We start from the raw sequence: 25,126 nt of genomic DNA, 5'->3' as shown, positions 1-25,126 counted from the left end.
CTTGTACTTCATGGAAGGATACTTTAGGTGTGTTGTGTTGTATTAATTGGGTAGGGAAGATATGAGAAATAGAGAGTTTAGTTAAGAAGTTGCTGTAATAATCCTGGGGAGAAATGATGAAGCCTTGAATGAAGATAACTATATGAAAATGGTGTAGAAATAGAATTGACATGATTGGCTGAATTACAGTGAACCTTTATTGAGTACAGACTATGCATGAAACTTTTCCAAGGTTTTATATGTGTGACTTCACTAAATCTTTACAATAACTCCATGAAGTAGATACTGTTTTAATCCTTTTTTAAAAAATTGAAGCACCTGAAAGACTGGAGACTAAGTAACTTTCTTCAGGACATAAAGTTAGGAAGTGATGGAGCCATTTTTTAATTGAAGACCTCTAAGAGTCACCTGCAGCTCCTTTCTGTCTGCTGTTTCCCCTCTCCACGTCCTCTGTCCCGCCAAAATTATAGATGGAAAGAATTGCAGATGACTCTTACAAGAATGTTTGCAAGGAGTTGTGAATGATTTGGGAGTTTTCCACTAGAAAAATTGGTCGGATGGTGTATGGGTTAGGGTCCTAGAAGGAAGTAAATGGCATATTCATACAGATTAATTGAGGGAAAGTAGTAAGAGGACTATTTAGAACAAACAGGATTAAGAGAAGATATGGTGAGGCACACTAGGTTAGCAACAAGGAACAGTTACCACTTCTAAACCTGAAAGAACATAGGAAGGCAGAAGTTACTAGAGTATAGTAGACTATGGTAGCTTTAGGAAAGTGTCACCTTATAGAAGGTGTGGTCTTTGGTAGAAGAATGAAGTTACTGCCTCCCTCAGCTAGGCAGCAAGTATCCTGGAGGGATAAATGTAATGAACTCACTTTCCTTCTGCTCTCCAGTTTTCTCCTCAAGCTTCCCATTTGACCACCCCAACGGGAAGCTAAAGGGCTAGTGGCCAATTAATGTAACTCCTGTGGTGGAGAAGGAGGGGCAAAAGGAGAATATCTAGAACAGTCCACCTGTTTGCTCCCAAACCATCCTCTCTTGCTTTTTGTTGAGATGAAAAGCTAGTAGTCCCACACAGGGAATTTAACAAAGTCTTATCGACTATTCCAGAGGTCGGCAATGGCTGACTACGTATTTTTGTCACAGGTTTTATTGGAGCACAGCCAGCCACACCCATTTATTTATACATTGTCTAAAGTGCTTTGGAGCACTTTGGAATGCTCCAGAGTGGCAGAGTTGAGTACTTGTGACAGAGACTGTGTGGCCCACAAAGCCTATTTACTGTCTGACCCTTTGGGGAGTTTGCTAGTCCCTCACCTCATGAGTTCGTATGAAGATATGGCAGCTTAGCTCTATTCCTACCGAAAGTATTAGCTACCACCAGTATCTTTCATACAAAATAGTGGAAAGAAAAGTAGGTAAGAGAGTGTGTGGAACTTAATTGCTATAGCCCCTGCTTTCTTTAGCTGGTGTCAAGGCCAAAGTTGCTAAACACAGCTTCCTTGTTCTTCTACCTGTTCCATTTTTCCTTTTTCTTCTGCTGACATTTCTGTTGGTCTGACCCAGATCTTCATTTCTTTAGGATCTGTGTCCTTGCTTGTCCTGACCTGCCCTGGGTTGCAGTTTTCCATTGGTTGGGGCTATTAGTCAAGTGAGCCCTAAGAGGCATTCCATGAATTCCCTTGAACTGCAGATGTAAGTGTTGTCTACTGTATAAGCAGAACATGAGTTCCTGTTTGATAATTGGGATTTGTCCTTCCTGTTGCTATAATGACCTCTTTCTGTGCCTGATGGTTTGGTAGCATGAGTAACTGAAAGCGGTCAAGGGACAGTCTTAGTTTCCAATGTAATGGAACCATGACTGTGTGTCCTCATGGATATATTTTTCTACTGGCCAAACATACTGAATCCAAGGTTATAAAGACAGCAAAAATTCCTTCAGTGTTTTTTCGATACAATAGTGAGAACAGTCACTCCAACTTTCACCATCACAAATCTATTTTGGCTATGGAGAGATGACCCTATATACTGTCCACTTGTTAAAACAGCATTCTGTTGGAGGTCCCTCGATGCTGTAACTGAGCCTTCAGCAGTTGATCACGCCAGTGCTTCTGGATGATAGGGCACAAGATAAAATCAGTAAATTTTGTGCGTAAGATCCCATCACCACACTTCCCTGAACCTTAGTTAGAGGCATGTATGAGATACTACAATGATATATGAGATTTTCTGTAACTATGTTTAGGGAGGGAAAATCTAGAATATGTCTGCTCTTGTAAGGAAAAAGATGTTCTTGATGTGAGCTGTTTCATAGTTGTTCTCTTATCAAGTCACTGACTGGTCCCTCCAGTAAGTACGTTATTGGATGTTTAGTATGATCCTGTGCTGTTGGTAGTAGGCGCTTAGCAATGGTGGTAGCCAGATGGTCCTTGGTGGGGGGAGGACCATGTTGTTGGGCTCATGCATAGCCTCCATTCTGCCACTGTGACCACTTTGTATGTTGAGTAGAATGACAAGGGAAAGAGTCTGATCTCTACTTCACCTTGCCAGTTTATTTTTGAGGGTCTTTTCTGCGGTTATGTCCTCTGATGATCATTTATGTGATAACAACATGGGTATTTTCACATTGTACCTGCTCTGAGAAATCCATCTGTACACTTCTCTTACCATCTTCCTTTTAATTTATTTCTTATCAAGTTCCTAATTAACCCATTAGCAGTTGCCCATGTGTCAGTGTAGTTGTATACTTCAGGACATCTCTATTTCTACAAAGAATGTACAGCCAGATGTGTATTTCCCAATGTTTTGTCATCTGTAGGACTTTCTTCCTACCTCTTTCAGGGCCACATTTCAGTGACATTCTAATGGCAACTCCCATCCAGTTCCAGCTGGTGGTAGCATCCTGTGCACTTAGTCATAATTCAGTCTTGTGCTTTGTCCTGTTAACAGTATAGGGAACTCTCCATGATACCATAGGGATAGATTGAGGGAGAGGTAGAGAAGCAGTGAGAGGAAGTTTTACTAGATTCTGAACACCTGCTCGTGCTGTTGCCTGTGCTTTACGAATGTGCTTGGGCCTGGCTTAGATGTGTTATCTCCACCTTAAAGTGGAAAAATGCTGTACATGCCCAGTTTTATTTTTTAGAGCTTTATATTACTCTTCTTTTCATCATGGTCATTTCAGGGAACAGTCTTTGAGAGTCCCATGGTCATGTATTGAGTTCCTACTGAAGGGTCTAGTAGCAAACCAGTAGTTGCTTTGCAAATGGAATATAGTTGCTGACAGAAGAATTTGTGGCCTTCCTCTCAAACCTCAGGAATTTGCACTGTCATTCTATCAGAAAAAGCCAGATTCTGTAGAGCATCTGTCTGCCATGGACATTTCCAATTGCCATTGGATCTGCTGAGTCATAAGACCCAAGTGGCAGGGCAGCTTGAACTACAGCCTGGATCTGCTGTAGAACTTTTTAGTCTAGACCCCTCTCAAAGCTGACAACTTAATAGGTTACCTGGTAAGTGGTATGCCCAAATGTATATATTGCCTCTAGAATTCAAAGAAGCCCACCAAGTTTTGTGTCTCTTCCTCTTTCTCTCTACCTTGGTGGGTAGTACAAAATGAAGCAACTTATCCTTCATTTGAAATGTATATTTCTATATGCCTTAGAATACTGGAACCTGAGAAGCTTTATTCATGTGATAAGCCCCTGAACTTTCATGTGATTTTATTAAAGCTTTTGGAGAACTTGTTTCTTACCAGTGCAGTTAGCATAATGTTGTCAATATAACATACTAATATAATTCTTTATGGGCTATCTTGGAATCAAGGGACTTTTGGACTGTTTTGAGTAGGAGAGTTGATATAGCTTTTAGTTATTACATGAATGTGAAGGGGTTCTGCTCTTTTGAAGGCAACGTGTGTGTGTGTGTGTGTGTGTGTGTGTGTGTTTCTGATAAGAATTGGAAGCAAAAGGTATTTGCTTGATAATTAGTTGCAGTATTAGTTAACCAAGAGCTGTGCTGCTTTGCTGCAGTAGAAATACTACATCTGAAACTGTGGTTGTGATTGGCAGGTTTGTGATAATTCTAAAACCTCCTTGACTTTTGTATTGGCCAAATACTTGAATTAAATGAAGATGTAGTAGGCATCTTTGAAATATCTGTTGGCACTAATCTCTGCAGTTCCCCAAGGGGTGTTAAGTTGCTTTGATTTATTATCTTAGCCCTTCCATAATAGTCCTTGCTGTGCTGGTTAGAGAACAAGTATAGGGATTTGTCAGTTACTAAAATATATACTATATGTTCTGGGGCTGGGAAAATAAGCTGAAATAGCCGTGGGCTGTTACTCCCTTTAGTATTTGACCTCTGAAGACTTCCAGTATGATTAGTAGACTGTGGTAAGGTTTTGGGACCCCAGGAATTATCATTTCAGAAGCAAGATATGAGATACCTCCAGGAAGAGGGCAAAAATTAATTCATTTGAATGTGACATAGATACCAAGGTTTAAGGAATGATATGTGAGTTTTGAACATGGTTTATAGGCACAGGAAAAAATCCTGTAGGAAGGAGGTATTATAATTATAGGAGAGGATAATTAATAGAGTGGGATTTTTGAGGATACTGTCGAGTATGGCCTCCAATGGACCAGTGGAAGGGTCAGTTTTGAACAGTAGGGAAAAATAGTTATATGTAGCAGGAGGGCAAAAGGTGGGTTAGAAATGAAGAGTATGACCTTCAATGAATGTTGGGGAATTTGGAAGATACTGATGAAGAGAAATAGCGGGTGGCGGACCTGTATGGCATGAACACTAAGGAAAAGAAGTGGAAAAGAATAATAACATTTCTTAGGCATTTATTAGATGTCCACTATGATTTTCTATATATTGAAGTGCTCGGTTGTCATATCACCAAACGGGAGGTAGTGTCATTATTCTGCTTTACAGATGAGGAAAAGAAAAGTAGAGTAACTAACCCAAGATCATACAGTCATTAAGTGGTAGAGTTTGGATTTGAATGCAGGCAGTTTACCTCCAGAAAACATTCATTTAATGAGGACATTATATTGCCTGGCTCTTATAGCATATGCTATCTAAAATGCTATGAATGATCTAGAGTAGCAATTGATACCAGGAAGTCTCCCATAATTGTTTTCCCCTCCCATAATTTATACTGAATGAAAGAATAAGTAATTCTTGTCAAAGGGATTCAAGATATATTTTATCTAAGGGTAGAAGGTAGAGGAGTTCTTGAAAAAGTTGAATGGTGCAGGGGAGGTTGTTTAGAACAGTATAGGAAGATGGTCAGCTGTCAAGTGGTTGGGAGGGAACAAGGAGCAAAAAGGAGAAGAGACTTGGATGAGAGCTTAGGTGACCAGGGGGCCTTGCAGTAGTGCCAGTGGTCAGAGATGACCAGGACTGGAGGCTTGTGGAAGTTAATGGATCTGAATGTTGGAGTCAAGTATAGGTTAGGGCTCTAGGTGGTGTCAGAGACCTGATGATTTAAGGAGACTGGGTTTTCCCTATCTTCATGAAATACCACACTTCATTCACTGTTCTGTCATTGTTAACCTTAGTCTAGAAAGCCAAATCCTGTTCTTATGTCCCACTCATGTAGTTAACTATTGACTTAAAGCACTTACCATAATCTTTTCTATTATAGTTCAAGTTTGCTGTTGTCTTGATTCTGTTTGCTGTCTTTGAGCTAATCTAAGTTTGTTTATATGAATTGGTCATTGGATTGCTGATAGGCTAATTAAGAGAATTTTGGTCTTTTCTTGTTCAATTGCTAATAGTTTACACCTTTAAACAACTTTCATCAGCATTTTGGCTTCTCTTTCTTTTCTCATTTGCTATCATGTAGGTCTGTGTAGGTGTATAATTTAAGGATGTATAGCTCTTCATATTTGAGAATTAGAGGGAATGGGGCTGCAGAATATCTAGACTTTTGAGCAGTTGTGCTGAATGTTATAAAAAAATTCTTGGATATTACTTAAAGCCTTGTACTAAAAATAGCACAATAGGACTCCATTGGAGTCATTTAGATGTGGGTTTGAATGTCAGTTCTCCACTTACTAATTACTAATTTTCTTAACTTCGTTAACTTATTTATGAAGAGTATAAATACTTTTTTCAGTTGTTAGTGGGATTAGAGGGAACATAGGAAAGTATCCAGCATAGTGTCTGGCATATAGTAGTGCTCACTAAATAATAGCCATTATAATTATTATACTTTAGTTCCCTATGGTTGCTGCCACATTTCATCTTAGCTATTCCCATTGCAGCTTCTGAAATTTTCCTGCTTACTCTGCAGCCCCTGAAATGCTGCTGCTTCATGCATGACTTCTCATATTTCACATTGGAGTACATCAGGTTTTTACCCATGAGAGTAAAATCACTGAACTTATATGATGTGTTCAGTTGGCCCATCTTTCCCATTTGATTCTCATTTTGGAGGGCCATGTTCTTTCACTCACCAACCTGGTTTTGGTTCTCTTTCTGCTCTATTATTTTTTTTTTTCTTCTTTCTTCCCTGTTTGAGTTCCAGTCTGTCTAGAAATTCTTGTATTTGAGAATAGTGAGTCCTTTTACTTTTCTTCTAGCAGAAGGTCTCATTTTCACTGATAGTGAATATGAATTACCAAGAAGTTAAAGTATACATAATTCACACTTGTTCATTCATTAGGACAATAATGTTTGAAATGAAGATACTTGGAGAGCTCTTATGTGTATGTAGCTATTTGGGATTCTGTCTCTGAAGTGTAGTATAAATGGTAGAAATAATTATGTATGTAAATATAAGTAGTAGAAATAAAAATACATATTTTCTAAAACCTACCAATCTTAATTATAATGAAGTTATTATTCTTTATCTTTGCAGGGATTCGTGGAACTGACTATATTTCCAACAGTTGCAAACTTGAATAGAATCAAGTTGAACAGCAAACAGTGTAGAATATACCGAGTAAGGATCAATGATTTAGAAGCTGCTTTTATTTATAATGACCCAACTTTGGAAGTCTGTCACAATGAATCAAAACAGTAAGTTTTGTACTTTAAAAGTTAATATTTCTAATAGCTATATGTTCCCCATATTATTGGATTAATTTTTTAACAGATTTTTCTTAGATTATTATTGGACTCTGAATCCCAATTTTTTTCCTAATTGTAATTTCTCTTACCACTCTGCACACTTGGTTCAAGAAATTTTACTAGCTCTGCCCAACAAAGGAAACGAAGTTTCCTTTCTTCAAACTAGTTTTAAAGAAGTATTACCTGAGAATTTTAAATAATTTTTTTCACCATTTTCCTACTTTTAATGTCTTTTAAAAAAATACTTCATAAATATTACATGTGATCTTCAGTAGGCCGGGTGGTTGCTATAATCCGTAGACCAGAGACTACTTTAAAATATTTATAAAATATTTTGACTGCTTTAGAATATCATGCAAAAATACTGTGTCTTAAATATCTCTTTCCTTCACTTTAAATACTGAACCTATTGAGGTTACGTCTGTTTTCTTTTTTGTTTTGTTTTTTTGTTTTTTTAGTAAACATGTTGTGATCAGTTTTTTGGTTTTTTTTCATTTAAATATTTTGTCTCTACCACGTATGATATGCTTCACTTTCTATCATTTTTATGGTCAGGTAATATCCCATTTACTTAGTAGTCTGCAGTTTGCATGATTGTTTCGAGTTGTTTGGCATTTGTATAATTTCCAGCTTTTGATGTCATAAGTAATGTTGAGTGAATATTTTGGCACAGATAAGTTTATTCTTCTTTGAATTATTTCCTTGGGCAAATGGGATTACTTATTATTTTTAAGGCTTTTCTTAGTATTACTTGAGTGTGCCCAGTAACATTTGTATTAATTTAAGTACTGTCAGCCACATTTGAGGGCACTTGTCTTTCCAAAGATTAGATTTGGATTGTATCATGATTCGCTATTTTGGGGTGCATTGCCAAAATTTCATTATAACTTGTTTTTAGTCGAGATGGTATATTAGCTTGTCTGGATGCCATAAGGCAGCAATTCTCAAAGTGTGATTTCCAGACAGGCAGCATCAGCATCACCTGGAAACTTGTTAGAAAAAAAATTAGCTAAAAACAGAGGGGAAGGCAAGCCATCAAAGACTCTTAACAATAGGAAACAAACTGAGGGGTTGCTAGAGGGGAGGTGGTGGCGGGGTGGGATGTTAAGGGGACACGTGTTGTAGTGAGCACTTGCAAGTGATGACATGCAAGTGATGACACTAAATTCTCCTGAAACTAATACCGCAGTATATGTTAACTAACTAGAATTTAAATAAAATCTTGAAAGAAAAAAAAAAAGACAAATGCAGATTCCCATGCTTTGGCTTAGATCTGCTGAATCAGAAACTCGGGATATATATAGTCCTGCAATTTATGTTTTAACTAGTGTGCCAGGTGATTCTGACTGAGGCTAATGCCTAAGAACATCACCTTAAGGGATTAGAAGGGTTGAGAAAGGAGGCTTATCTTTAGACATTTTATTTGGTTTGAATTATCGTTGGTTCAGAATCTTTCAGACTTAGAGAAGAAAAAAGGGAATGCTGTTGGAAAAATTCAGGGAATCTCTGAATCGCTCCCATAAATTCCCATTTGATAAAGAGGAGTTGTTGAAATTACATTGCTTTTTCAGCCACACTTGTAGAACTTACATGAAAACACTTATTATGAAATCATTTGCATCTTTTTTCCCTCAGAAAAAAAAAAGAAAGACCTGTCTTTGAAGTAGCAAATATACACCACTAATGAATGGAAAAGGAACCTGTAAAAGGGTAGGGATGCCATTGCCTTCCTAGAGTCCAGAGAACTACCCAGTTAACACTAGAACTATGCATTTGATAACAGGGTAAGAAGCCTCTCCATCTGCCAGTAACAAAACAGTGTTTACACATCTGCTGTACCAGTTGTTGCTGCTCAGGTCTCAGAGAATATAATCTGTGATGGTGCAATGACAGGAACAATGGACTCTACATCTGTTGAGGAAGCCAGCTTTACTCTTGCCATGTTTGTTTTGAGGTCATTATATCCCCTAAAATTTTTCTGTAGTGATAGGGAAGATCTTCATCACTTATAGCATTGTAAAGAAAGGAAAGAGGAAGTTGTAAAGGGGAATCTTTTCAAAGGTTAGGTTAGGAAATTGAGAAAGAAAGAATATAATCTTTTCAGTTAGAACCAGAGCTCTGTTAGCCATGATCACTTAGCAAATCCTTGCTCATTACCCCTGCTTTACTACCAAGCTCTAGAATTTTGATTGCTTTTTAAGAGAGAGAACATTAGTTATTTTTTGCTGGTTTTTATTTGATTTGTTAAAAAAAAAAAAGGATTTGAGATCCAAGATGGCGGCCAGCAGGAGGCTGATGAAGGAGCTTGAAGAAATCCGCAAATGTGGAATGAAAAACTTCCGTAACATCCAGGTTGATGAAGCTAATTTATTGACTTGGCAAGGGCTTATTGTTCCTGACAACCCTCCATATGATAAGGGGGCCTTCAGAATCAAAATCAACTTTCCAGCAGAGTACCCATTCAAACCACTGAAGATCATATTTATTTATTTCTTTATTTATTTTTAAATTTATTATTATTATTATTTATTTATGATAGTCACAGAGAGAGAGAGAGGCAGAGACATAGGCAGAGGGAGAAGCAGGCTCCATGCACCGGGAGCCCGACATGGGACTCGATCCCGGGTCTCCAGGATCGCGCCCTGGGCCAAAGGCAGGTGCCAAACCGCTGCGCCACCCAGGGATCCCTGAAGATCATATTTAAAACAGAGATCTATCACCGGAACATTGATGAAAAGGGGCAGGTCTGTCTGCCAGTAATTAGTGCTGAAAACTGGAAGCCAGCAACCAAAACCGACCAAGTAATCCAGTTCCTCATAGCACTGGTGAACGACCCCCAGCCCAAGCACCCACTTCGGGCTGACCTAGCTGAAGAATACTCTTAAGGACCATAAAAAATTCTGTAAGAATGCTGAAGAGTTTACAAAGAAATACGGGGAGAAGCGACCTGTGGACTAAACTCTGCCACCACGGATTCCAGCGAGCGTGAGCGGAGACCCCTGGTGTTTGCTTGTGGCAGTTACTAACTTTCTACAGTTTTCTTAATCAAAAGCGGTCTAGGTAACCTGTAAAGAAAGGATTAAAAATTTAAGATGTTCTAAAAAAAAGGAAAAAAAGGATTTGAGATTAGTTTTAGAATTTTGTTAGACAACACTTTTAAAAAGTAGCTAATCAAATTAGCATGAAGATTAAAAAAAAGCATGGGAGAGTGGGCACATGCTGTTAAGAACTATAAGAAAACTGTAGATTTAGGTTTGGTGTTTCTGGTTGCCATACCAAAGAGAAACACTATCGTTTTTTGTTTTTTGTTTTTTACACTATCGTTTTTATACAATTGATAAGACACAAGATAGAAGCATACCAATTATCCAGAAGAAATACTGCTTTCCTTAGAAGTTAGAGGTGAAAAATGTCTGTCCTAGATGACATTATTTTTAGAGAACTTTGGGAAAGGCAGATAGTTAAGGTCTTTAGTGTGTCCCTAGATACTTCTCTTACTGTTGTTTCTAAAGTCACTTTCTTTTGTAAACCAATAAACTTCACACTAAAGCTGAAACAAATTGGGTATAGCAGTTTGAAATTGAAAATTAAATTCTGTGATAAAATTTGATCTTTAGTATCTACAAGAATGCCCTAACATCCAAATAAGTAATACACTACTTCTTCATATTTTCTTCTTTGTTTTAAAGTTAAGGTGCCAGCCAGGCCCTCCTATTTTTAATGGAAAAAGTGTGCTTACCTTGGTTGAAATTCAGTACCTTTGAACTGTAGGGGGAATGTAAGGAAGGGAAACATTTAGATAAGAAACTGAAAGACATTTCTACCTATTTTACCCAACTAAATGTTAGCTGAACTGTTAGTTACCTGTGCTAGCAATTAAAAATCCTATTAGGTAACATCGATAAGGCACATGCTTGATTTCTCTCTCTCTCTCTCTCTCTCTCGGCTTACTGTCTGCCAGTAAAATAATTACAGCACTTTCTCTAAATCTTATGTTTGAATCTTATATATTGTTGATAAAGTATAGTTTGCCATGCAAGATCTATGGCTTTTTGGTTCACTTTTGTCCTCTTTTTTTTTTTTTTAATTTTTTTTTTTTTTATTTTTTGCTGTATTGTCTCTTCTTAGAGTAAAATAAATATAAACTTTGCCAGAGAAGCTGTTTCTGTGGACTATAGTAGTTGACATCTCTTTCCTTTGTTTCTTTTTCTTCCCTAGATAGGCTTTGCCACTTTGAGAAGATACTTTTTATTTTGCTTGAAAAACTTCAGTGTTCCAGGTTCCAAGAATCAGTTTGATTCCTGTCTGCTATGTTCATTTTGGCAGGGAATGGCAGTAGAAATGACCACTCTAGAGATATAAATGAAGTAACTGTTGAGTGATTAGAATGATTTTTAGAGTAATTGGAGTTGATTTTTTTCTTAATTGTTATTTTTTAATTTTATTTTTTGCTATTTTTTAAAAAAGATTTTGTAGATTCTTTATTTTAATACAGGCTTCTACTACATAGAGATTTTAAATGTTGTTATTTTACTAATATTCACAGAGTAGAAATAGGTGATTCCTGCTTCTGATTATGGTTAAGTAAGCTTTGTATTAAGATAGTTGTATATTTTAACTCAACCACAGTGCCTCACTGCCTGTTCTTAGTAGTACTGCTTGGGATCAAGTTGTGGTAGTTAGAGGAACATTGAAGTTCATTTAGTCAGAACTTTAAGTATTTTTCCTATACTACTTCACCTTCTGCTTGAATGCTTCTAGCTCTGGAGAGCTCACTATATTTTAAAGCACTCTTTTCATTATTTTTGAATGCTAGCAAGTTCTTTATTACATCAGACTATAGTTTGTTTTGGTAGAATATTCACAAACTTATCCGTTTAAATATTATTATATCCTAATTAAATATTGTTTTCCTCTAAATTTTCTCTTTTCTAGTCTACAGAATCTTAATACTTCCAACCCTTCCCAAATTTGTTAGCATTCCCACCCTCTGAATATTCTCTGGCTTGGCATTGTTTTTTCTTAAATGAAGTAGCCCTGAAATTAGAAATAGTCCTTCCTTTTTGGATTAATTGATAGATGCATAGCAGTAGAGTCATTTTGTCTTTATCTGTATTCAGTATTTATGTAGCTTGAAATACATTAGCCTTTCACCACACGGCTGCTTTGTTTTGTTTTGATTCGATTTTTTTCTTCAAATGTTTATTTAAATAACATATAGTGTAATATTGATTTCAAGAATAGCATTTAGTGATTCATCACTTGCATAGAACACCCAGTGCTCGTCATAACAAGTGCCCTCCTTAATACTGAACACCCATTTAGCCCATTCCCCCACACACCTCCCTCCATCAACCCTCAGTTAATGTTCTGTTTTTAGGTCTCTTACCGTTTGCTTCCCTCTTATTCTGTTTTTTCTCCCGTTCCCATATATTCATCTGTTTTGTTTCCTGAATTCCACATAAGAGTGAAATCATCCAGTATTTGTCTTTCTGTGACTTATTTCACTTACCATAATATGCTCTAACTCCATCCATGTTGTTGTAAATGGCAAGATTTCATTCTTTTTCTTTATATATATAGATATCTATTTATCTATCTATATATATCTACTACATCTTTATCCCTTCATCAGCTGATGGACACTTGGACTCTTTCCATAATTTGGCTATTGTTGATTATGCTGCTATAAGTATTGGGGTGCATATACCCCTTCAAATCTAGTAGTGCAATTGCGGGATCATAGGATAGTTCTATTTTTAACTTTTTGAGGCACCTTTATACTGTCTTCCAGAGTAGCTGCACCAGCTTGCATTCCACCAACAGTTAAGAGGGTTCCCTTTTTTCTGTATTCTGACTGACATATTGTTTTCTGTGTTGTTAATTTTAGACAATTGGCTACTTTGAGTAGTTCATTCAAGTTTGAGCTTGAGTGAAATGCCCTAGACTTTTTCATAGAAAAACCTGTTCAGGTACAGTTTTCTCCAAGCAACCTTACTTCACACTATCATATCAAATATTGTTTTGATTATTTTTAAGAAGTAGTCTTTATTAACTTGAGAATTGGTTTCATTTTTGGAAAATGGCTTTTCCTGCTGGCTTTTCTTTCTTTTTTTTTCCTGTGTGCAAACTATCAAAACCAAAGACAAGAGAAACCAAGTATTGACATGAATGTAGAGTAACTAGAGCTTTCAAACACGGCTAATAGAAATGTAAATTGAGTTGAATATATGCATACTCTGATTAATGTAGGTCTTATTTGTAGGTATGTACTCAATAAAAATGTGTTCATATGTTCACCAAAAAAATGTGTACAGAAATGTTCACAGTAGCATTTGTAATAGTCAAAACTGGAAATTACCTGAAGACTCATCAGTGGTAGAGATAGATTGTGATATGTTTTCACACCATTGGAATTCTAAACAGTAACAAGAATGAATGACCAATAGCTATATGCAGTAATATGTCTGGATCTCACAGATATGACATTAAGTAAAAGAAGTCCAACACAAGAAAATGTCTATTAAGTTGTTAATCTGTTACTTTAGTTGTCAGAATGACACACTTGGTGGTGGGGGGTGGGGCTTGATTAGTGATTATAGGAGGGCTGGGCTTCTGAGAGACTGGTAAAGTTATGTTTTTGCTCTGCATACTGGCTGCTTTTGTTCTGTGAAAATTTGTTAAGCTGTATATTTAGAGCATATATATTTTTCTGATGTGTATTGTACTTCCATGATTTTTTTTTTAAATAGAGAAAAAGTTCACAAATAATTGAATCCTCAGTTTTGTAAAATCTGCACCCATAGTTTTAAGAAGTATATGTTATTGACAAAGAATTACCAAATTATTTCAATATAAATGTTTATAATAGGTTTTTGGAGAAAATTCTTTTGATTACCTTTAATTTACTAGTTTTTCAGTATCATACAACATTACTTGTTTCTTTAAGCTTTGAGGGAGGGGATGGGGATTGGGAACTGAAAGTTGAGGATGGTGGTTATAGGGCAAGGACATACTAATATTTTGCAGTCATTATTATTCTGAAAATTGAAAACACTATAATCTTGCCCTGTGATTTTTGGCTTTAATAAGGTTATTCTGAAAAGAGACAGATTTGATTCATATTATGAAAAGAAACACTGAAATCCAAACCATGAGAAGATTGTTCCTCAAAACTGACTTTCCAGTAGATTCCACTTACAATGACTCACCATTTTATTTGGACCACTTTACCTCTTCTCAGGAAATGAGGAGATTAAGTGAGAATAATTTCCCATAAAAAAACTGAGTGGCCTAATAGGTAATGTTTAAATTTGGCTTTTTATGTAATGATTGTCTTTTATTTTTTTAATTTTACAGAAAACTGGGAGGAAATTACAGGTTTCTTCAGCTATCTTTCATGTTTCTGAAATTTTATTAAAAAGAAATTTTAGTCTATGGATGTACAGAGTAGCCTTTAAAATTAGATGGTATGTTAACTAAGCACTGGCAAGAATGTGGAGTAACTGGCACTTGGGAATGTGGAATGGTATAACCATTCTGGAAAACAGTTTGGCATATTCTTATAAAGCTAAACGTATCTTACCATCTGATTCAGCAGTCCCACTCTTGGGTATTTGTACTACAAAAATGAAAATTAAATTCACATTAAAAATACACAGTTATTCATAGTAGTTTTATTAGTGATAGCCAAAAGCTAGAAACAACCCACATTGTTCTTCAGTGGCTGAATGAATAAACAATAAATAATCTGAGGTCCAGTCTATATACAGTGGAATACTATTCAGTGTGCAGAGGAAGAAACTATTGATACATGTAATGCCTGAGAAGAATTTCAAAGGCGTACTGAGTAAGACAAGCCAGCCTCACAAGATTGCTTTCTGTATGACTCCCATTTATTTGACACAAGGCATCATAGCACAAGGGACTGTTTAGGGTAATGGACCTGTTCTGCATCCTTATTGTGGTGGTGGTTACACATGTGTAAGAATTTATAGAATTATATACCAAAGGAAAAAGAATTATTTGTGCTGTATAATAATTTTTAAAAAAAAATAGATGGTATGTGAAAACAAGAGTTGTTCATTTTTATTGTGGTCCTGTGGCTTTTACACATTTTACATATTTATCTAACAGGAAGAAATAGTTGAAATTATTGAGAAGTCTAAGTGCTTCTAGAATCTTATGTTGTGTAGTTAAAGGCTATAGTTACTACATCTTTCTAGTTAGTAGAGAGATAGAAATGGAAGGAGAATGGCCTCTGTCGGGTTCAGGGTGTATAACTTTGTTTTCTTTAATGGCTTTTCCCATTTTATTTTTCCTGTAATCAGTCTGTACAGTGAATGTACTCAATGAATTACCTGATATGTTCAATACTTTATTATAAGATGGGCTTTGTGTTAGATGATTTTGCTCCATGGGAGGCTAATGTAAGTGTACTGAGCACATTTATGGTAGGCTAGGCTAAGCTATGATATTTTGGTAGGTTAGGTGTATTAGATGCATTTCAACTTAGAATATTTTCAATTTATGAGTTTACTGGGATACAATTCCATTGTAAGTGGAGGGAGGTCTGTTTTTATATATATATACATACACACACATGTAAATTGTTTGTAATGGGCAGCCCGGGTGGCTCAGTGGTTTAGCGCCGCCTTCAGCCCAGGGCCTGATCCTGGAGACCCGGGATCGAGTCCCACGTCAGGCTCCCTGCATGGAACCTGCTTCTCCCTCTGCCTGTGTCTCTGCCTCTCTCTCTTTCTGTGTGTCTCTCATGAATAAATAAATGAAAATCTTTAAAAAATTAAAATAAGAAAAATAAATTGTGAAATAAAATTAGAAATTGGATGGGAACGACGTTTTAATATTTCATAAGACATCTGTGTGTTGTTTTCCTCTAATGGGAAATAAGGCCAAGTAACTCTTAAATGATTGAGTAGCCCCCTGGCATATAGGAGATACAACAGTGAAGCAGCCAAAAGTTTCCCTCCTTCCTTAAGCTTATATTGTCAGGCACTGGGGTGTGAAGGTAAGTAGTATTACATTTTGAGGACTTGATACCCATTCTCACTTGTTTTAAACATTGTAAGTTCTGTCAGATTGTAGAGCTTGAATCCAATAAAATTTTTGCCAGATTGATGAAGAATAATTATTTCTTCAATTCTACATATATTGTTCTCACTTCTATCATGAAAGTATAGTGGCTTTAGCATTCCAAAACTAATGAAGGATATGGTAATCATAATAATCCCATAGCTTTGCCAAATAGACTATATGTGACATTGTATTTATAATTTAATAGGTTTTGTCATGGTGGGTAGAGTAATAGTTACTTGGCTAAAAAGTATTCTCATAAAATGATATACTTAACAAATGCTACCAAATATTTAAGAAAATATTTGGTGAAATGTTTGGTTTATTATTAAAACAGGCTCTTTTTGTATTTTCCAGGAGAAATCTTAATTATTTTTCCAATGCTTATGCAGCTGCAGTTAGTGCTGTGGATCCTGACGCAGGAAATGGAGAACTTTGCATAAAGGTTCCATCAGAGTTATGGAAACATGTTGATGGTAAAATACAAAAAATATATTGACTGTAAAATCATGTTAGACTCAGTGACTGAACTTTCACATGAAAATTAATGATGCCATAATTACAAATTAATAAGTTGAAATATACAGAAATTGGAAACTTTTTTCTTAAGGATTACTGGTTAATAGGAAAATAGCAATTAAGGGCTGTGACAAAAAACCTATTCACTGTTGTTTTTAAAGTTGATAGTTAAAAAAAGAATTGGATGGATGGAATAATTTGTCAAGAATTAAGATTGCATGAGTGTCAAAGCAGTTTAGAATTACAGCATTTCATAGCAGGAAGAATCCTAAAAAATCACCTGGTTCAATTCCTTCCTTTTACAGAAGAGTAATCTGAAGTCCAGACAGTGAGTGAACTATTGAAGGTCACTGATAAGTAGTTGAGTCAATGCTAGAACATAGGGTTCTGTGGTCTGCACTTTTGAGCACACTCTTATTATATCTAAATCATTTTCTTTTGTATAAAGTCACAGCTATTATAATTACTATATATAACTTACCTCTTTTATTTAGCCTATAACCAGATGAAGAAGTAAACTTTTTTCTTTTTAATAGTTTGTATGTTTGGCCAGGGGTTTCTTGAGGGGGGTTGCCCAATTAGACGGCTATCGTTTCGTGTTCAGAAATTGGAGCTCGTATGGTTGTAGTGCTTTGAGGGAAATTAAAAAGAAACCTTTTAATTTTATGAAAGCAACATATATGCGTTAGGTAGATATCAAAGATAATATAATAAATAATGGATTATGTAAATTCCCAGGTAGCTTTTCCTACTCACCCCCTACTTCTACTCCCCAAAGTCAACTAGGGTTAATAATCTGGGGGGCTTTTTAGGTCCTTATTTTTCAAGTTTTGCATTGGATTTAGTTTTGAACTTTTTTCTTTAGGCAGTATAACATTATCAGAAATGTTGAGATGAGGATATGGCATGACCTGAGCCATATTTTGGGAGAATGCAGCTAGCAGTGCTAGAATTGAGTGGAAGTAAGGACATCAGTAGAGGCGGGCTCTTGAGTTAGTTTAGGTGGAGAGAAGGTGAGAGCCTAAACTAGGGTAAGTAGTGTAGTTTTTCGCATAAAACTGATTCGATTCCCATTTTATGTTTAGTGTAAGTCTTTGCCCTTATTATATAGACTGCTGTTACTTAATTATATATTTACATATCAATGTATGTATATATTTATTTGTTGCAGAATTAAAGGTCCTAAAGATACACATCAATTTTTCTTTGGATCAGCCAAAAGGAGGTCTTCATTTTGTGGTACCCAGTGTTGAGGGAAGTATGGCAGAGAGAGGTGCTCATGTTTTCTCTTGTGGGTATCAAAATTCCACAAGGTAGATTACTCTTATATATTTCAGTTAATTTCCTTTTTCAGTTGCATTTTTTCTGTGTATACACAATACATATGTTTAGTGTAAAATGGGAAGTATGAATTTGATCCTCAAATTTACCTCTTCTGAATCTTTTCCGCTAGTCGTTCCTCTTAGTTCTGTCTTCCCTTTTCTCTTTCCTTCTCAAAAAAGAGACTGTTCTAAAATCATCTCAATTCTTTATTTTTTAACTTTATACTGATGTAAAATAACATACAGAAAATTATACAAATTGTAAATAATAGTGAATTTTCACTAGTGAAATTAGTGAACAAACCTGTGTAATTCACATTCAAATCAAGAAAAAGAACATTACCAGCATTGTAGATCCCCCCTCATACCCACTTCAATTCACTACTTGCCCACCTAATGTCCTCCTGCCCAAGGTTAACCACTATTCTGATTTCTAAAATAGCATAGCTTGACACCTGCTTTTGAACTTTATATAAATGGAAGTGTCTGCATTATGCTCTTGATATCTGTCTTTTTCTGTTCAACACTATGGTAGTTAAGATTTACTTTCATTGTTGTGTATAATTGTAGTTTGTGTTCAAAGCTCAATAGCTCACTGTATGTTACTGAATTATGTGCATTCTCTTTAGATTGTTTTTAGTGATCCTCAGATTATTAACTCCTTCAAGTCAGGGATGATGTCTTAGACTTCTTTGTGTTGCAATATCAGATACATACTCTAGCAGGTAGTAAAATCTGATCTTGATAGAAAGGGGAATAGAAATTTTATGTCTGGCTTTACTAGCATTATTTGGATTTATACAGTGCATCCCATCTAATCTCCAAAAACAATTTGGGATTAGATTCTGAATATTGTGTTTTTTAAAACTTTACTATAAGCTTTTTTAGTTTCCAGAAATGAATACTACATAAAAACTGACTAATGTGAATATTGCAAGTGAAAATAATTTTTAATTTAAAAATTCAAAGCTAGGAATTATCTCTTTTTTAAGGATTTGAACTGGCAGCATCATATGATATATTTTCTTAATATTGCCAAATAATATTTGGAGGAAATTTCTATCTTTAATTAGATTCTTTCAAGTTACACAGTGAAAAGCTCACTAGGGAAATACCTGAAATTTCTTTTTGCGCATATTCTACAAATGTTAGAATAACTTATAAGTAAGGGAAACAATGTAGGTTACATTTTCACTATATTTTTAATGCTGGTGATATTTTTTTCTAGATTTTGGTTCCCATGTGTTGATTCATACTCTGAATTATGTACATGGAAATTAGAATTTACAGTAGATGCCGCAATGGTGGCTGTTTCTAATGGAGATTTGGTGGAGACAGTCTATACCCATGATATGAGGAAGAAGACCTTTCATTACATGCTTACCATTCCAACAGCTGCATCAAATATCTCTTTGGCCATTGGACCTTTTGAAATACTTGTAGATCCCTATATGCACGAGGTAAGTCATAGCTTCATGTTCCTTTCTCCTCCCAGCCTTTCACTTCTAATAAAAGGAAGGATAGTAATGAAATATTGAGTTTTTCCTAACTCTTCTTTCAATTATCCAGAATATCACTAGAGAGAAAAGGATTCCTTATCTGATATATTTAATGATGTGAATTCATGAATGAAATCCTTTCAAAATGTTCATATATTAAAGTTTTAGATTTTTTTCAACAGAGAGCTTAGAGTTCCAAAGGAGTGTCAAGTGTACTTTGATTAGTATGAGTCCATATATGTAACTACTTTATGCTCATGTTGTTTTTTTTGTTTGACATATGTTTATGAATGTTACAGTCCCATCTCTGGAATCTGAAATACTGCAATTTCAAAATTAAAGAACAAGATTTGTTCTCAGTTCAGCACATAGAGAGGAAAAAAAGATAAGGCTGAAGCAGAGTTTAGAATTCTAGTCAACACTCTCATTAAGGCTTGTTGCAGTGTTCTTCTATCCCATATCATGCCAGAAATTGTATATTAATTGGTAGACCAAGTACTGCTTTTAGGCCTCCCCAAGCATGAGACTTCTGGTGTTTAGGAAGTGATGTGTTAGTTATTGGCCCTTTCTACTTCTGTACCTATTTAAAGTAACATTTAAATAAGTCTCTTTTTATTTACTCCTGTCCCTAACATTTTTAATTTTAGATTTTTATTTCTTAGTATAAAGCTAAGATATACATTTGACCATGATTGTTTCAACAGTATTTCTTTGTGTAAGCAAAAATTGAGGGCGATTAGGTTTAGACTGTCAGTAAGCTCCTCAGTCTGTTCTTATATTTGTCTTCCTGAAATTGACAAGATTTATAAAATCACTGGTGGAAAAGATTCAGGATATTTTATGAATGGTTTTGCTTTTGCTGGCTTGACAGTGACTCTTAAAAATATATTCACTGATAAAATTGGCAGTGAATTTTAATATCTTTGGTAAATGGTCAGCTTAAAATCAACATTTGATTAGTACCTACTTAGTATTTTGGAATAATTTTTTCCCCCTCTCCAAGCCATTGGATAAGAGAAAGGTAAATGATAGTTAAGAAGTATTTTTCTTGGATACTTAGAGCCCACTTAGTCTTTCTCAGTCTCAAATAGTTTTTAGTGCATTATCAGATTGTCTGTCACGTATGTTTTTCTAAAAGTGAATCTTTTTTTTTTTTTTTCATGAATAGCATTTTGATTTTTGTGTACCCCAGAAGAGTGCTAATTAATGATGCAGTTTGGACCCTTGACCATTCATTAATCATACATAGATCCTCATTCACTCATGTATATTAGTCTTTAATCTGTTTTAACACTGTTAGAAGAATAATTTTTATCATACATTAAAAACTTTCCTTGACTCCACAATCCTGCAATAATCAGAACTGTGTAGTATGACTTTCAGGATATTCTAGGATTTGGCCCTAATTTTCCTTTCTAGCTTTTTTTCTCTATTACGTTCCTGTTGGTTTGTTGTATTCAGTAGTTACTTAGATTCTCCTGACCATACCATATATCTTTCTATCTTTGACTTTGAGGTGTTGTCTTTACCTCTTCATTCCGATCAAACTTCTGTCCAATTCAAAAAGATTAGCTCATATTTAATCTCCGTCAATGTTGATACCATTGATTTGGCACAGAATAATAACATAGGAGGAGGTGGTACATGATATTTGAGTGACCATGTCCAAGGTGGGACATGTAGTACTATGACAAGTGCAGTATTCACTAGGTTAGCTATATGTGAATCAAAGGTGGGTTTGCAATAAGCCTGGAAAATTTAAATCTTTGCTTTGTATGCTTATGCAGAAGACATTTTAATTTCAAACTGAAGTTGTATTTTTATTGGATCTAAGCATTTCACAGACTTAAAATCCATCGTGAGTTTAATTTTCAAGTACAGTGAATATGATACTTTTTTTGTAAACATAGTCAATAAAAGTAATTACTAATTTCACACTAGTATTTTACCTCATTGCTGTTAAACGGATTTATATGAAGTTTTCCTTACAATTGAGATAGGAAATTTAAAATACTAAAGGTAGCATTTTCATTTAGTAATCTTCTGCCCTTTTTATTTTCAGGTTACTCATTTCTGTTTACCTCAACTTCTTCCATTGCTTAAACATACTACGTCATATCTTCATGAAGTTTTTGAATTTTATGAAGAAATTCTTACATGCCGATACCCTTACTCCTGTTTTAAAACTGTATTCATTGATGAGGCTTATGTTGAAGTGGCTGCTTATGCTTCCATGAGCATTTTTAGGTTGGTATTTCTTAAGATTGGAAATGACCAAGTGAGGGTAATGATCTGAAGATAGGTTATTTAGTCTCTTCTGTTTATGCACTAAAAAATCATACAGATTATATATTGGTTGTCTCATGGATTTTTTTCCTAGCATCTTTAAAAGTTTACTGATGTCAGAAATCTCTTTGCCAATTATAAAAGAGAAAACTTCATTTTTTTCTTTCTTATCCTGCCTTACCTTCACCCCTTCTTTCTTTCTTTCCTTGGAAAGTTCCAGATTTATAAAATATATGTCTTAGGTTCAATCATTTTATCCTATCTGGGCCTAAATTTTCTCATGTGTAAAAGGGGAATAATAATAATAATACTGCCCATGTGTTCTCTGGAGTGTGTTACCAAAATCATATGGGTCAATGTGTTTAAAAGAAAAAAATGGAGCTCAAAAAATTAATAAGGGTGACTGCCTGGCTCACATGTGACTCTTGATTTTGAAGTTGTGAGTTCAGCCCTGCGTTGGGTATAGACCTTACTTTAAAAAAAAATAATAATAATAGTTATTATTGGAAAAAGGGTTTTGAAATTAGAAGAGCTCTTCATAGGAGGATCAGTTAATGATGAACATATCCATTTCTGGCTAATAATTCCTCTTCCCCCCAGAAAAAGATACTTACATTTTTCATGGAAATCAGTGGGAAACATTGTAGTCCTTGTTTTAAGCAAAAATTAATGAAGATTATGGATTTCATCTAAATTTTGAAAAGATGTGAAAGCTTTTGGAAGAATATTCCGTTTTTTCTCTTTTATGTCTAACTTGAATTTTATTTTAAAAATGTGGTTATTTTATTTTGAGTGAATCATTGTTTGTTTCTTGGTTATAATTAACTGTTTCTTCTCTTAAATTCCAGCACAAATCTCTTACATAGTGCTATGATTATAGATGAGACACCTCTGACTAGAAGGTGTTTAGCCCAGTCCTTGGCACAGCAGTTTTTTGGATGTTTCATATCCAGAATGTCTTGGTGAGTGATTTCATAGTTTATAGCTACTGAGAAAAAGAATTAGGAAAGTTTGTGTGTGTGTGTGTGTGTGTGTGTGTTTTTCCTGTATTTTCTTTTCTCTATATATATTTAGAGAAAAATAATTATAAATGTCATCTCAAATATTTGGCTATCAATTCAATATAGTTCTATCATTTTTAAAAGAGTTTTGACAGCAACAGTTTCTTAGAAAATTAAATGAATACTATACATATAAGGCCTTGAATGTGTAGAAAACTAGTTAAAATTCTAATGTCAATGTTCATTGTAAGTGGTAATATTCCAAATCATGAATAAAGCAAAATAACAGTCTTCTACATACAATAGTGATAGGGATTTTCTGGTAGTGTTTTAACTTTGTACTAATATACTTGAAAGAAGTAAGAGATAAGAACACTTAATTGTTTTGATTGACTTGAGAGGAATTCAAAGAAATACATGGAACTTCCCTTAGGATTATAATTTTTTTTGTGATCACTTTATGCTAGGCATAGTACATGACTATCAGTTGGTTTCTTTTTCTTTTTTGTTGACAGAAGGTAAGTCCTCTTGAATTATGTAATTCTTCCATAATAGCATAGTTTCAGTGAAGAATAGTGCCTGGAATATAGTAGGCAAAATGTTTGAATAAATGAATGAGTGGATAAGTATATGAATGAATACATGATTGAATGGTATTAATTCCCTTTCCTCTTGAGAAACCAAAAATAAGGGACTCCTGGATGGCTCAGTGGTTGAGCGTTTGCCTTCAGCTCAGGGCGTGATCCCGGAGTTCCGGTATCGAGTCCCACATCGGGCTTCTTGCATGGAGCCTGCTTCTCCCTCTGCCAGTGTCTCTGCCTCTCTCTGTCTCTTATGAATAAATAAATAAAATCTTCTAAAAAAAGAGAGAGAGAAACCAAAAATAAGTAATTGAAGTTTAGATCTTGGAATCCCATTGATAATTATGCATGGGATTGGCAAATGTGAACCTTAAAAATATAACCAGTGCAGTCCTTACTTTGAGTATTTCCTTGGAGGCAGACAATTATGGACTCAAGTTGGCCAAGAAGGAAAAGGTACGAACATAGTTAACATTACTTGAAGTAAGGCTGGAAAGCAGATGTGAGGAAGGCATAATGGATGGATAAGTAGAACTCAGTGGGAGGAGGTGGTTAAACAGAATATTTTGTTTAAAAACTTCTAATTATTTTTTCATTTTTTTTAAGAATGCACAAAAGGACACACTATAACTTGTTCTGTTCTCCTCTTCAGTCTTATCCAAAAAATTTTTATGATTAAAAGCATATATTTTGACTTCTTGCATAGGTCTGATGAATGGGTATTGAAAGGAATTTCCGGCTATATTTATGGACTTTGGATGAAAAAAACTTTTGGTGTTAATGAATACCGCCATTGGATTAAAGAGGTAAAAACAGCCAGATCTATTACTTATTTAGAAGTCAACAAGACATGTTAGTGTTCTCCTGATTTGCAAATCACTTCTCCTTTCCTTTTCATAATTGTAAAATACTGTCATTTGCAAGTACCTAATTTTTCCCATCAAAATAAAACTCACTTTACTGAGAAAGATGAATGGTCTGTTTTATCTAGTGTTGACTTCCAAGGAGTTTTTTGCTAAGCAAGAGAGTATTTAAGCTCCTTCAATGTCAAATTAGTTGTTAGATATATCCAAGCTCCTTGTATTATTCGTTTGTAATGTAATTCTGTGCTTCCTAAATTTGTTTAGACATAGAGCCTAGCTTTTGGAGTCAGATTGCTTTTCAGTTTGCCACATATATTTACAAGCTTTATGACTTTGGTTAATCTTTTTAAGTCTCATCTTTAATAAAAAGAGTAAATGGGGATTGTGAGACTTCATACATGTAATGTGCATGGTGCCTTGTACATAGTAAGTGCTTATCATGCTGGCTAGCCCTTCAGTACATTTATGTTCTCTGTCAGTGTCACATCTTTTCCCTATTATTTAAAGATTTGGCCAAAAAGAAAAAAAAATCAACTGTATTTTGCCTAGCCCATTCTGTTCATGTACATACACATTTTACTCATCTTGTGCTTAACTCCTTCCTTCGTGGAAAAATTTCAACCTTTAATATCTTTATGAAATAGACCCCTCCATCTTCCCCTTTTCTCATTTTATGTATCTTTGTCATCCAAACCCAAACTCAAGTAAGCCAAAAGGTAATTATAAAGGCTTTCAAACATCTAGAACCATAAAAGAATTCATATATCCAAACTAGAAGAGTCCATTCTTCATTTCAGAAACTATTAATTAAGGGAAAAAAATAACATAGCACTTGCAAGATATCAGGAACTATCATAAACATTTTATAACT

At 35.0% G+C, this 25,126-nt stretch overlaps 2 protein-coding genes across 6 annotated transcripts in view; both read left to right on the top strand.

Annotated features, from left to right (window-relative positions):
* TAF2 (TATA-box binding protein associated factor 2) overlaps window positions 1-25,126 on the top strand; it is a 98,652-nt gene that overhangs the window by 1,791 nt on the left and 71,735 nt on the right. For 4 of the 5 annotated variants that reach the window (XM_049092629.1, XM_049092630.1, XM_049092628.1 and 1 more), the window contains exons 3-9: window positions 6,880-7,040; window positions 16,542-16,660; window positions 17,875-18,016; window positions 19,254-19,485; window positions 21,587-21,771; window positions 22,659-22,772; window positions 24,099-24,198. In XM_049092629.1, the coding sequence (XP_048948586.1) occupies window positions 6,880-7,040; window positions 16,542-16,660; window positions 17,875-18,016; window positions 19,254-19,485; window positions 21,587-21,771; window positions 22,659-22,772; window positions 24,099-24,198 (1,053 nt within the window). Of the gene's footprint in view, window positions 1-1,587; window positions 1,701-6,879; window positions 7,041-16,521; window positions 16,661-17,874; window positions 18,017-19,253; window positions 19,486-21,586; window positions 21,772-22,658; window positions 22,773-24,098; window positions 24,199-25,126 lie in introns of all 5 variants that reach the window. The other variant, XM_049092633.1, reaches the window with a different exon arrangement.
* LOC125752318 (ubiquitin-conjugating enzyme E2 L3-like) lies at window positions 9,335-10,107 on the top strand. The gene is made up of 2 exons (XM_049092634.1): window positions 9,335-9,558; window positions 9,777-10,107. Exons 1-2 carry the CDS (start codon window positions 9,366-9,368, stop codon window positions 9,974-9,976), a joined length of 393 nt encoding a protein of 130 aa, XP_048948591.1. The 5' UTR covers window positions 9,335-9,365; the 3' UTR covers window positions 9,977-10,107.

The sequence above is a fragment of the Canis lupus genome, chromosome 13, assembly GCF_003254725.2.
Source record: "Canis lupus dingo isolate Sandy chromosome 13, ASM325472v2, whole genome shotgun sequence".
Lineage (NCBI taxonomy): Eukaryota > Metazoa > Chordata > Mammalia > Carnivora > Canidae > Canis > Canis lupus.
The sequence above is the reverse complement of the archived record's forward strand: the minus strand, read 5'-3'. Positions and strand labels throughout refer to the sequence as shown.

What these genes read in the sequence shown, in the direction of transcription:
- LOC125752318 (XM_049092634.1), top strand. Translation starts at nt 9,366, where the DNA reads ATGGCGGCCAGCAGGAGGCTGATGAAGGAGCTTGAAGAAATCCGCAAA. An exon ending in AGCAGAGTACCCATTCAAAC is followed by an intron (nt 9,559 to 9,776) that starts CACTGAAGATCA and finishes CCACCCAGGGAT; the next exon opens with CCCTGAAGATCATATTTAAA.